A 12,116-nucleotide genomic window follows, 5' to 3' on the forward strand; every position below is an offset into this window, starting at 1 on the left:
ATGTTGTTGAGTGTGCAAATGGACGTGCGTTCTTGTATCTACCTAGCTCAAGAAAAGTAAACCAAGAGATGTGCGATTTCTTTTGCAAAACATGTCATCATAAACAAACAATATCATGAAATCAATACATATACCACCACCTTAACATACAAAAATATGTCCATCCATTTCAAGTTCTTCCAAGCCATAACAACAGACAAAAAATGGCACCCGGCTCACTACAAAGAACAAGATAAGTTGGGAAAACAAGGGAATTGATACAAGTATATAAACTCAAACAGGATTCTGAAGGTTAGAAAGCTCTCCAAGAATCAGAACTTTTGTTGGGACTTTGATTCTCTGGTGGGGCTTTAAACGGGGCAGAGGACCCAAATGGGTCAGCATCATCAAAAGAGAAGGCACTGTGGCTGAAATCTCTAGAGCTGCCAGCGGAGTCAAACCTGGCGTGCCGCTGGCTGCTCTGGCCGAAGTCCATGCTACTACTGATAGAATCAAACCTTGAAAACTTCTCCTGGCTACGGCCAAAGTCTTGAGAACTGCCTATTGAATCGAACCTGGAGAACTTCTCGCGTTGTGGAGAAAAACTGGGATCCTGCACGCTGAAAGAATCAAACCTGGAGGAATTGTCAAAGAAGTGATCCCCCACATCACTATAACGAGGGGAAGAGGAGTTGCCGAATCTAGAGAGAGGAGTGGGAGGAACAGAATCCTCAAAAAATGGGCTTTTTGTCTGAAAGAAGCTATCTGCATTGGGGGATGCGGTTTTAGCAGAGCTCGTATCGAAATCACCGGATCCAAAGATATCTCGGTGCTTTTCAGCGTCTGATTCCTGTGTGATGCCATCAAATAAAAAGAGAAAAAAATAGGCATGGCTCAAATCCAATAATCAGTTCCATACTAGTGAGCATCATTGCCAACTATGATCTCAAATTGAAATATAAGGGCATGCATCAAATTTCCCAACAACAGAAGGGAACATCAATTTTAGAAAATAGTTTCCAATAATAAACCCAAATAGAATCTCAGCATTTTCATGCTCACCTTGGTATTAACTGGTTTTATTCCCCAAACTGAGTCCACATCGTCATTGTTGTCAAAGGCGCCCCAAGCTGACTCATCGAAACTTCTAATGCAAGAAATAAACAAAAAGGCATAACATAAAAAAGATGGGGCTGTATGAAAGAGCTGCAAGAAATTACAAGTATAAAAAAATAGGAATCCATTATTACCTATATGCTTCCGGACTTTTTTCATAAACAGCATCTGAAAATTCACGAGGGCTTTCTAGAGATGTCTTTGCAGCTGGACTGCCATATGGACTTCTAGCTGATTCATCTTCACTGTGGCTATACATAAATTCACTCTCAAGGCCATGATTGATGGTACTCGAGAAGATCCCCGCTTTGGTCTTGTCATTGCCATTGAACGATGAATCAAGAGTTGAGTTATAATCTTCTAGATCCTTTTCATCCAGACTATCTGACATTTTTGGTTTTGAGGCAGAAACACGTTTTGGATCGAGATTGAGATCATTGGAAAATCCTGAAAGGTACATTAAGTAACTCATATGAACAAAAATATGAGGTATCTCCATCAAATTACTAGTCGTAGTTAGCTGACAACGAGACCAAAAACTACATCACTGTAAATCCAGAGAAGTAAATAACTTGTAAAGAATCACTTATACCTTCATCTTCAAATTTATCCCACTCTTCATCCCAAACAGTTGCATCATCCGCAATTCCAGGTTGCCAGCCTAATATGTAAAATGTCATTAATTGAAACCAAGAAACATCAAGTCACTTTGATCGCATAATGGGTCATCACATCATGCCACAGATGATATACAATCAGTACAGGAACAAATGTACCACACATTTCCTTAACATTTTTTTTTTACAACGTTCAGTTAGAAGATGCAAGCACATGCAAAAGGAATCTAGATAGAAGATGCAAAAGTATAAATCTGAGGCTAATGTGAGACTAATACCTACTGGAAGTTCAATCATAGCTGCCGACTTAACATCAATTCCATGTCTCTTACAACGTTCAGTTAAAGCCTTAAGAAGCAACTCAATATCAGATTGTATTCGATCAGCTCGGACCTGAAGAAGAAAAACATTAGTATTAGACAACAAAACAGAATAGCCTTCGGCAAATTGAAGCACGCAGCTATGTAGCAAAATCATACCTGAAGAATACCATCAGCACTTCCTCCTTGTTCCATTTTAATAATTGCTTCATGTAGCTCTGTCTTCCTTTCCTGGAAAAATGACAAATAAGAGGGGATTGTAAAATTACACATGAAACAACAAATCTCAAATGCAGCCAAGGACAAAAACTTTAGTGAAAGATGAGCGTATGGCCTTGTGGCTTAAAATGGTTATTTTCCCCTGCAAGCATACCGTTCTGGTCATTAAGCATTATAAACTTCTGTGAGTTTCTTTTAATGATTAAATGCACTGAATAAACTCTCCCTCAAAAAAAAAAAAAAAAAAAAAAAAAAAAAAAAAAAAAAAAAAAAAAAAGAATAATATGCCAACAAATGAAGTTTATATTCACGATTCTTTATGCTAATTTTTTGCATCAAGTCCATTTAACTACGTCATATTCACATTCTTTTGGGGGGCAAATCACATACGTTAGCATAGACAAACATATAAATGAAATAGTATAAGGTAAGTAAATATCCCTATATCAAGAATTGATATATAAAGAACTTGAAAACAAAATAAAGTGTCCCCAAGAAACTTTCTAATTAACAGCTGAGCAGTGACAGTAGCGATAAGATTAACCAGCCGGTTCCAGTGGATGCTATAAAAAGGTGGAAGAAGATGCATAAAAATTCAGGTACAATATCGAAGTACAGTTTCAAGATGTGTATTTTAACTTGAACATCACGATAATTTGCTTCTTCAATGGTTAACTTAGATGCTATGTCAGCCACTTGCTTGTACTTCTCCTCATATTTTTTCCCCAAAGTTTCTGCCTGCAATATAAAGCCATAAATAAGTGCAAAGAAAAAGAAAATGGTAGCGGACCTAAAAATATAATAGAAAATACCTCACGCCTGTCAGCAGATGCCCTTTCTGTGATCTCATTTAATCTGTTATCACATCTGCTTTTATGCAGAACCTGAAAAGAAGACAATGATCACATGTACAAATTTGAACTACTTACATAAGTAAAAGAAAATAGTCGGAAAGTATTTTTTAAAAAAGTTGAGCAAAACATTTACTAAAAAGAACAAATAGACTTGGAATTGCATGTTGAACACATATTATCAAGAAACTGAAGGCAAAGGCAGCAAAGAGTACTTACAAGTTCCTGCATCATTGTGCGATAGAATTCAATCTTTTCTCTTGAATCCAAAATAACATTATCTGTCTCTCCAACCTATCAAGGATGAGATAGAAAAACATTAGAGAGAATAATACTGCATAACAGGTGATGTCAACCTTCTGAATTCAAGAGGAAAATAAGAAACGAAATATATACTTAACATGATATAAGGGGAACATTTTACAAGGAATAAAAAAAGAAGCCCATCAACTAGCAAGCGTAGGAATTACTCAAATAGGATGAAACTGGGTCCTCTCAAAAACATAATATGAAAGTTGACTGATAGATATAAGGAGATGCCTTTTTCTCTGATGCTGTAGCATCTTGAGCATTTGGGCTAGCTGAATTCTGTTGGTTCTTGTCAGATTGGTCCAGAAATGAATCCTCCAACACTGGAGTCCTTGATTTCTGCGCATTGGATAGTCTAGCAACACCAGCCTTCGAAGCAGGTACATTTGTTGGGGGCCTCAATCCTGCAGTTGGTGCCATCGACCCAGCAGCAACCTGGGGTTGCTGCTGTCCAAATCCTAATTTCAAAGAAGGAAAAGTTAAGGAAAAATATAAGAAAGAGAGAAATAAGAGGGCAAAAGAAAATAAGCACAACTGACACTCTAGTAAGTACCAGGATGGGGACCCCAAGCTGCATTTGGGTGGACAACGTTAGGTTGTCCTGTCATGGACAACAGAGTCTCATCAAACATAACATTATTTGGAAGTGCAGCTGGAAGAGGTCGACCTTCCCTGTAACGTTCCATTAGATATAAAGCAAAACAAAACTCTCTGAGAGAAAGCATGCTGTCATTGTCTTGATCAGATAAGTCCCACACCTGCTTCAAGACCTCTGAGAATATGAAAAATAGATTGAGCGTGCATAATGAATTAAAAGAATATCCATAAAAGCAACTTTACAAGAGTTTCGGTAAATAAAGGAAAAGTTAGGACATAGGCATAACTTCCTGGGGATTAGAAAAAAGTATACGTGAATTTCTTAAACTAAAACTATCTTCCCAGCATTACATTAGAAAGCACATATATTTCCAAATACTCAAATTGTGTCTAAATGCTAAATGAGTTGCTAATATAAAAAGAGTCGTCAACTAAAGGGCAATACCAAATCTTTTTGCATATCAGAATGAAAAGAACCATAATTCTAACCTCAAAGCTTGCCGCTTAACATTAATACATATTCATTGAGCACATATGCTCATTTCCATTTGTTCGTGTAATACACAAACAGGACAAGGACGAAGCCTCCCAACTAGAGATCTTTTTTTGGGGTAAGAAACCGAGTAAGTTGAGCAAACTTTGACATAAATATTCTATTCTAAATTGTTTCCTCCCAACTAGGAAAAGGACGAAGTCAATGATGTCATGCTATTCTAAATTGTTCCCCCCTTTTCATTGCAAAAACAACACTAAATTGTATCGCTAATTGTAAATTAAATAACTCCTCAACTACAATGAGAAATTACATTATAGATTTAAACACAAAACAAAAAGAAAAGAAAAAGGAGAGGAAGTCCGTACCTCGAGGTAACCTCCAACTTAAAAATAGATTCCGTGCCTGCTCACCGGTAATTCTACCGTCTCTGTCAGTGTCTACTTCCATAAAAACTTTTGTGTACTTCTGAACATCAGTTGGTTTCATCTTTGGCCAAGAAACCTGTGCATTTTCAGCAGTCGAGTTCCTGGCTCCAGTTGTGATCCCAGAAGATATAAGTGGTGATGGACCTGTTGCTCTAACCTCCTTGGTAGGTTCCAGTGATGACTGAGAGAGCTGTAAGGGTGACTGAGAGAGCTGTAAGGGTGACTGAGCGAGCTGTAAGGGTGACTGAGAGAGCTGTAACGGTGCGCCAGATAATGGCCGTGAGACAAAGGCACTCTGCAATGACTCCATCGATTTGTGCTGACTTAAAGGTTGGGATACACTGGAAACTGGAACAATGGCTGATGGGCCAATACTACTGTTAGCTGTATTGTTGAGTCCGGTAGAATCTGGTCTATGTGGAGATGGAGTAATAGAAAACATGTCAGCACCAATTGCCGACTTAGAAGTAAATCCATTACCAGAAACAGCCGGTGCTCTATCATTAGGCATAGGCTGAGAAGGCACTAAAGCTGATGATAACGACGTAGCTGGGGAAGGCACTGAAGGGCTACCTCCTCTAGGCCCAGCAGCAAGGGCACCACCTGGTCTTCCACCAAGCCAATCATTTGTGTTTGGAAGACTTGAACTCCGTACGTGTCCTCCTCCAGAGTGTTCAGCAGCAGCAACAACCAGCTGCGTACTGGAAGCAACACCACCAGGTGTAGCTTGAGGTAACCTCATGGAAGGGTTTGGCTGGGCTGAAATATGCTGCTGATTCACACCTACACTTGGAACTCCTTGTCCTCTAAAGCCAAAATTTTGAGATGCCGTTGGTGCAGGCATACTCATCTGTGGAGGAGATGCAGCAGGCACTGAAGTTGATTGAGGGCTAGATACAGCTGGAAGAACAATCTTTGGTGGGGGTATTTTGGCTGCAGCAGGACCATATAGTGCTGCCTTAACAATATCAGGAGTTAGCTCTCGCTTACTTTGAGCAACAGTTACGAGTCTGAGAGCATTATAAAATTCGGGTCGCCCAAGAAAACCTGTTTTTCTCTGATCAGCATGCATCCATATCTGTAAGTAAAGAAGAGAACCTTGATTGGCGAAACCATTTACAGAATGACAGATTTGTAAGCATACTAACACTTCTTATTAAATGGTGCCAGTAGGCAATGGATACAATTAGAGGCGTCATCTTTCATCAGTTACATATTTATAAGAACAAGATCAAGTAAAAGGAAAGCCTTTCAACATAACAGCTAAATACAGACTATTTGTACCAGTTGGCTGAAACTGAATACAAATGCAAGATTGTTAGAGCTTGAATTGTACAACCAGACTAAATCAGCATGCGTTGACTACATCAGAAAATTGAATTGCACGAAGGTCGCCAATTCAATCTCGTGAGGAAGTTTTAGATTTCAATCGCAGGTCTGACGTTGGAATGCGTGACAATTATATCTAAATACAGCATTTCGATGGGTAAAATGTTTCATAAAAGGAAGAACCTCAGCGAAAAACTCAAGGAAGGAAATTAAACACCAGAACTTTCCTAAAAGATATTGGCAACCACCCAATTCACAGCTATACTCTTCCACGAGGCGCAGACACCTTAATTTTTAGACCGAGAAACAAAGTAATGAAGTGAAAAACGAAAATATGGATTTCGAACTCGCAAACTAATCGAAGTACATGGACGCCATTGATCTAAGATAAATAGCGCATAAGAAATCTGGAGAATAAAAGGTGAGAAAGGGGGTAGAAAGCGAAGAAGGGAACCTGTGCAAGAACATTTTTAGGCAAATTGGAGCCCTGAAAGAAAGCGACAGCTTCAGCTCCACTAATCCTTCCATCACCATCCAAATCGGCTCTCCTGAAGAATGCGTCGAACTGATCCATATTAGCCCCCGCTCGATTGGATCCCGCCGGTAGCACACAGAAAAACGCAGTAGATCAAAATTCCTTCAGACAATCATCGTCGGCAGTAATAAAACTATGATCCCACCATGACAATTCAACCAGAACAGCAAGAACGAACAGAGGAAAATGAGACGCTAGGCCGATTGAGGAATTGTATAGTGTTAGTTGAGAGAGGAGCGCACAGATGAGGCGTGGTGTGAAACGTGGGATCGAGGGAGGAGAAAAGAAGCCGATAACCAATATAACCGAACAGGGAAGAAAATTTAGGAAGCTTCAGGTAATGAGAAGGATTTGTAGAGACAAAATTCCCGTCTGAATTTGGGTGGCTTAGTCACCGGAATTAACGTTTTTAATTCTCTTTCTTTGTATTTAATGCCTCAATTTTTCATTTTTAAAGAAATAAAAACTCAATTTTCCCAAACAATATTTATTTTAATTCCGACCTACCAATCATTTTATCAAAATTATGCAACCGTTAATCTCATTCTTAGTTTGGCGCCAGGTGAAGCTGAGCTTTGGGTTCTCAAGTATCCGTATGCTACAAATGATATTAGTAATAGGCGTTGGCGATACCTAGTGGTATCCTATTGAACTAAGGTGACTATTATTGTTAGGATTGAGAATCATATCGTTGAGTAGGTTGAATCCATACTCAAATGATGTAACGCTCTATGTTCAGGATTCGGAATCCAGATGACCCTGACATTCTCTGCAACATAGCTATGTTACATAGTTGTCTTGAAGTGCTTCTAAGAATGAAGACTATCCCCACAAACCAACAAAAGTAATTTACAACAAAAGTAATTTATGCACGTTTTAGCATTAGTCACATGCTTCTTAAGAAAATTCCTAAGAAGTACCTTGAGAATCTTAAGAAAGTGGGCACCTGGATGCATCAAGTACAAAAACAGTTGTATCAAGGACGCGGGCACAAGGTTAGTCGTATTAGAGATGTTTTTGCAGCTGGGTTGGAATTATGGTAACTTCAGGAGATTGCTAGCAAATGCAGGCAATTAATTAGTTTAGCATGTTTTCATCGTGTGCTGGTAGCGTGGATTTTACCTCTCTATTAGTTGATATCAGTTTGACAATAGCTGATATCAGCTGAAGAGGATATCAGACCAAACTACAGAACGGTATGAGTTGGTTGTACAAGTGAAATACAAGGAGTTCGATTTCTATTATATTGTAAGCTATATCGTTGGTAACCACGTATGTAAAATGTCCCAACAAGCATCTTCAAAACTTGATTCCCTTTTACATGCTCTCTAATATTTACTCTCTCAGTTAACATTCCTCCAGGATGATCACACCATTGTTTTCAAGAACATCTGTGGAATGTTAGGCACCAATCCCTCAACCAAGTGGATATCCTTCACAAGGATGGTAAGGGGTGTAGCCGTCTGGTACGTTCATCTTATCATTATTTCCTGCACATTCGCAAGTTTAATGTACAAACTAACAAGTTATGCTCAAATATGCATATCTCTTCAAATATGTTTGATTCAGCATGCTCTCAAACGTATAGTGCTTAGAAGATTAGGAACGTACTGTGATTCTGTGCGGTGGCCACCTGACTTAAATGACTCGATCCGAAAGACTGGAACATGGGGTCCCCTTTGTTTGATTGTGCATCAAAGGTGAGCATTTCAGCGCCTAAATCAGATGTCTGAGAATACACGTTGTTGGAATTCGAAACGAATTGGTCATATGTTTGGAAGGTCTCTGGTTTGGTCTTTTTGTCCTTTGGAGAATCAACTTCTGTGTCTGGTTCCGAGTCTGGATTATTTGGTGTTGAATTTGCCTGCTTTCTTTTTGAGCGAGCCCTTCTGTTCTGAAACCAATTGTAAACATTTGCTTCTGAAATTTGGCCATGCTGTGTGAGGTGGAGAGTTATTTCCTTGATCTTCTGCTTGCTTGGGGTCCCATTGCCCTCATCAAAGATCTGCTCAAGAATTTGAAGCTGCACAGGCGTGGGCGTCCACCTCTGCCTAGAACTTATCTTGTGACCAGCGGCAGATGCCATTATTTGATCGCAGTATAGGTTCCCTACCCTAATTCCTGAAAAACCAGAAAACATTAGAGCCGCTCTCACATAAAGCGGAAATGAGATGAAGAGGGAGAGAAAAGAGAGACCGGCAAGGTCCTGGTGGGCGGTGAGAGCCTTGTGCATCTCCACGAGCTGCTCACATATGGAAGCATAGACAGAGATCTGGTGCCTGAGGAGCTCCATTTGCTCATCCGTCATTACCTTGACGTACAGCCCACCAACTCCATCGCCGTTGCTCAATTGCTCTACCTGCATTTGCACTTGCAATTGCTGCTCAGTTTGGTTGTTCTGTTGCTGCTGGTTCGCCCACTCCATCCTCCTCTTTTCTGCACTTTCTTGGTTCTTCTACGTCTCCATTCTAAGCTAACCCATTCGGGCATTTCCATTTCTCCTGTAAGCAAAGCAAAAAGGGGGAAACAAAAACAAAAACAAAAACCACTCAATTGGAAGCAACGCAGAAGAGACTTGGATAGTAGTAGGAGCCTAAAAAAAAAGACAGAAAAAGGCGTGGAAAGCGCGGTCAGCCTACTGTGCTGTTGCTGAACATGCCACGTCGGACCCGCACTCTACCGCTAATTGCGGAGGTCGCGGCGGGTCTTCTGGTTATCTTGGCTTGTCTGTATCTTTTCTTTGCTTTGCCACGACGGCAATGTCCCTTTACCACAAACCCTCCACTACTAGCTGCTACAGCGCGTGTGTTCCACGCACCAATACCACTGGACTCAATTCTGTTGGTGTTAGGAACGACTTCATTATTGGGGGCCAAAGGTTAGTTGGTTTGGTGCCGTCAAACTGACTTCTTCAATGTTCCATGCAAGGTTCGGTTTTATAAAGAAAGAAAAGTTTGGTCTTTTTTTCTACGCAAACCACCAACTGCAAAACCGAACCTCCAAGTGTGGAAACGTAATTAAAGGGATTTTTTTTTTTTTTTTTTTTTTTTTTTTTTTTTTTTTTATAATTTCTTCTTCGATAAACTAAATAATGTCATATTTAACTGGTGGACATATTATTAAAGGAGGAGCATTATCAAATTTCCTTCATTAATAATGTTGGTGGATCTTCTTTTCGTGTTTTCAACATTTATAACGAATTATCCATCAGATCAACCATTTCTTGAATTACATTGAAAGAATGAAAGAACACCTTGAGTGTTGCCTTGATTCAGTAATGAAGGATGAACATTTAAATAAAAGAAACAAACAAACAAACATTAACAGGACACACCAAGCAAGCATTCTGGTGGCATATCTCGAATTCAGAGGTCGAGTGCAGGCTCTAATAGTTGGTCCATAGTAGGAAGGAGAAGAGATTTAGTGCGTGGGTTTGGTACCATCTTCATCCTCATCATCTTTCTGTTCTTGCCATCTTAGTTGAAAAGTTAAAAAAGATAGTTGGGGGTTGGAACAACTAAACATTGTAAGGTACATGACACACATGATCTCCCATTACAACCCATTGGTGGTTCCTGAATGCACAAACAAAATAACAGGGAGATACCAATATATTTTCATGATATTAAAGACATTTAACAGGAAATGATCAGACCATTACTGTTGGAAGGTCAGCCTAAATGACTTAATTATCATCTACATCTTCATCACTCCTCATCCTCCTCCTGCAATATCAAATGAAAGGAATGGTAATCTCAAACAAACATCCACATCAAAACGTCTACTTTTACAGCAATCCTTAAACAAACTACCTCCTCGCTGCCATCATCGTCTCCTGCCTCATCGTCACCATTCACCTCGGACGTTGACTTCTCAGACTCATCTCCCTCTGCAGCATTGGCTCCACTAGCCTGAACTCACATGGGAGTGAAAATTGAATTCACACAGTAATATACAGCTGCAATATGAATGATTCAGAAACTTTTCCAAGAGGATATTAGTACCTGTTTCTTGTTATAGGCCTTCATGTTTTTCTCATATTCAACCTTCCTCTTGTCGGCCTTAGCAGCGTAAGGTGCTTTTTCCTGATATTATAAACAGCAATTCAGACATAGTTTATAATACCAGGTGAAGTTAAGAAACACTACGATGGCAATCACGTACAGCATCAGACATCGATTTCCATTTGTGTCCTGCAGCTTTGCCAACCTGATCAAACCATTTGCAAGTCAATTGTCAACGCACATTACCATAGAATGAATTGCAAAAGTTGAATGGAGACAAATAACGAAAAGTACAACGGGAAATAACTTACAGCAGATACTGCTTTGTTATTCGGATTCTCCTCGCTGAACTTCTTTCTGAACTCTTCCCTTTAATTGTTAAAAAAATAAAAACGACGACGACAACAACACGACAGCATAGAGATAAGAAACATAATCGACAAACAGGAACAAAAATACTGCTCAAGTAAAATACACATAAATCAGAGGAATCTTTTCGTTGGAAGTCGGGTGTTTTGACACTCGCTAATATATCCACAAGGTAATTATAATGATTTTGAATATGTATTTTGTCACAAACCATAAACAAGTTCATAGTTTTTCCATCCAAGCTCGCATATTACTCAACTCCACAGCCGTATAAATGAAATAATTTGTAGATAAGCGAGTAATTCAGCCATCTTATAAAGAAAAATTACATGAAAACGAAGAAGGCACTGGCGGGCCTCTTGGGTTTGTTAGGATCTTTTCCTGCCTTCTTACTCCCTTTCTTGGCTGCACCTTTCTTCACCGCAAGCCTACAGCAAATGAACAAATAAGCAAAAACGATCGATCAGAACAAAAAGGGTTAACGCCTACTTTAACACAGGTGATATGAACCGATTAAAAGTGGAAAACAAACACATCAGACAGAAAAAAAAACATGGAAGGGACAATAAAAACTCACTTGGCGTGTGGTTTCATCGACTCCGTCTTCGATTTACCGCCTTTCATATCGAATCCTGCAGGAATAAGATCAGATCAGCAACAATTTCGAGATGAAAGAAAGAAAGCACATGAAATTGCATCAGAAATCGAAGGAGATGGATGAAACGTACCGATGGAAGGAGGTTAGGTTAGGTATAGGGTTTGAATAGGGAGGATGAAGCGGAGCTGCGTGTGAAAGAGAAGCAAAGAAGCGGTACGAGGCGAGGAGGGGAGGGATAATTCAGTCCTTGAAGGACAGGAGGGCAAATTGAAATTCAATTGCGCACGAAATGAAAACAAGCAGGAATTTCGGCGGGATTTTTCATTTATTGCCAACTCAATAATCCGCGCAC

General features: G+C 39.6%; 3 protein-coding genes across 7 annotated transcripts; all 3 read right to left on the reverse strand.

Moving 5' to 3' along the window:
* Nucleotides 1-100: 100 nt before the first annotated feature.
* Nucleotides 101-7,201, reverse strand: LOC111788886 (Calcium-binding EF hand family protein). Of its 2 annotated transcripts, none has more exons than XM_023669453.2 (13): nucleotides 6,713-7,201; nucleotides 4,870-6,007; nucleotides 3,965-4,183; nucleotides 3,643-3,869; nucleotides 3,322-3,396; nucleotides 3,064-3,135; nucleotides 2,891-2,989; nucleotides 2,192-2,263; nucleotides 1,991-2,105; nucleotides 1,688-1,756; nucleotides 1,230-1,542; nucleotides 1,042-1,123; nucleotides 101-829 (listed from the first exon to the last, which is right to left on the reverse strand). In XM_023669453.2, exons 1-13 carry the CDS (start codon nucleotides 6,830-6,832, stop codon nucleotides 293-295), a joined length of 3,138 nt encoding a protein of 1,045 aa, XP_023525221.2. In that variant the 5' UTR covers nucleotides 6,833-7,201; the 3' UTR covers nucleotides 101-292. The 2 variants fall into 2 exon arrangements, with proteins under 2 accessions (XP_023525221.2, XP_023525220.2); XM_023669452.2 differs by having other exon boundaries at nucleotides 1,042-1,126.
* Nucleotides 7,202-8,014: 813 nt separating this feature from the next.
* Nucleotides 8,015-9,783, reverse strand: LOC111786232 (WUSCHEL-related homeobox 8). Its single transcript, XM_023666561.2, has 4 exons — nucleotides 9,433-9,783; nucleotides 8,990-9,294; nucleotides 8,405-8,914; nucleotides 8,015-8,283 (listed from the first exon to the last, which is right to left on the reverse strand). Exons 2-4 carry the CDS (start codon nucleotides 9,216-9,218, stop codon nucleotides 8,210-8,212), a joined length of 813 nt encoding a protein of 270 aa, XP_023522329.2. The 5' UTR covers nucleotides 9,219-9,294; nucleotides 9,433-9,783; the 3' UTR covers nucleotides 8,015-8,209.
* Nucleotides 9,784-10,000: 217 nt separating this feature from the next.
* On the reverse strand, nucleotides 10,001-12,056 carry LOC111786276 (HMG1/2-like protein). Of its 4 annotated transcripts, none has more exons than XR_015419780.1 (9): nucleotides 11,895-12,056; nucleotides 11,744-11,798; nucleotides 11,496-11,594; nucleotides 11,109-11,166; nucleotides 10,958-11,002; nucleotides 10,798-10,878; nucleotides 10,606-10,704; nucleotides 10,449-10,515; nucleotides 10,001-10,368 (listed from the first exon to the last, which is right to left on the reverse strand). XR_015419780.1 is itself a non-coding variant. In XM_087121144.1 (8 exons), the coding sequence occupies exons 2-8, from the start codon at nucleotides 11,788-11,790 to the stop codon at nucleotides 10,501-10,503; spliced, it is 444 nt and encodes a 147-aa protein (XP_086977270.1). In that variant the 5' UTR covers nucleotides 11,791-11,798; nucleotides 11,895-12,056; the 3' UTR covers nucleotides 10,001-10,500. The 4 variants fall into 4 exon arrangements, 2 of the variants coding, with proteins under 2 accessions (XP_086977270.1, XP_023522357.2); XR_002813768.2 differs by having other exon boundaries at nucleotides 10,449-10,518; XM_087121144.1 differs by having other exon boundaries at nucleotides 10,001-10,515.
* Nucleotides 12,057-12,116: the final 60 nt, after the last annotated feature.

This window comes from Cucurbita pepo, chromosome 2 (assembly GCF_057944985.1).
Source record: "Cucurbita pepo subsp. pepo isolate OVF chromosome 2, ASM5794498v1, whole genome shotgun sequence".
Classification (NCBI taxonomy): domain Eukaryota; kingdom Viridiplantae; phylum Streptophyta; class Magnoliopsida; order Cucurbitales; family Cucurbitaceae; genus Cucurbita; species Cucurbita pepo.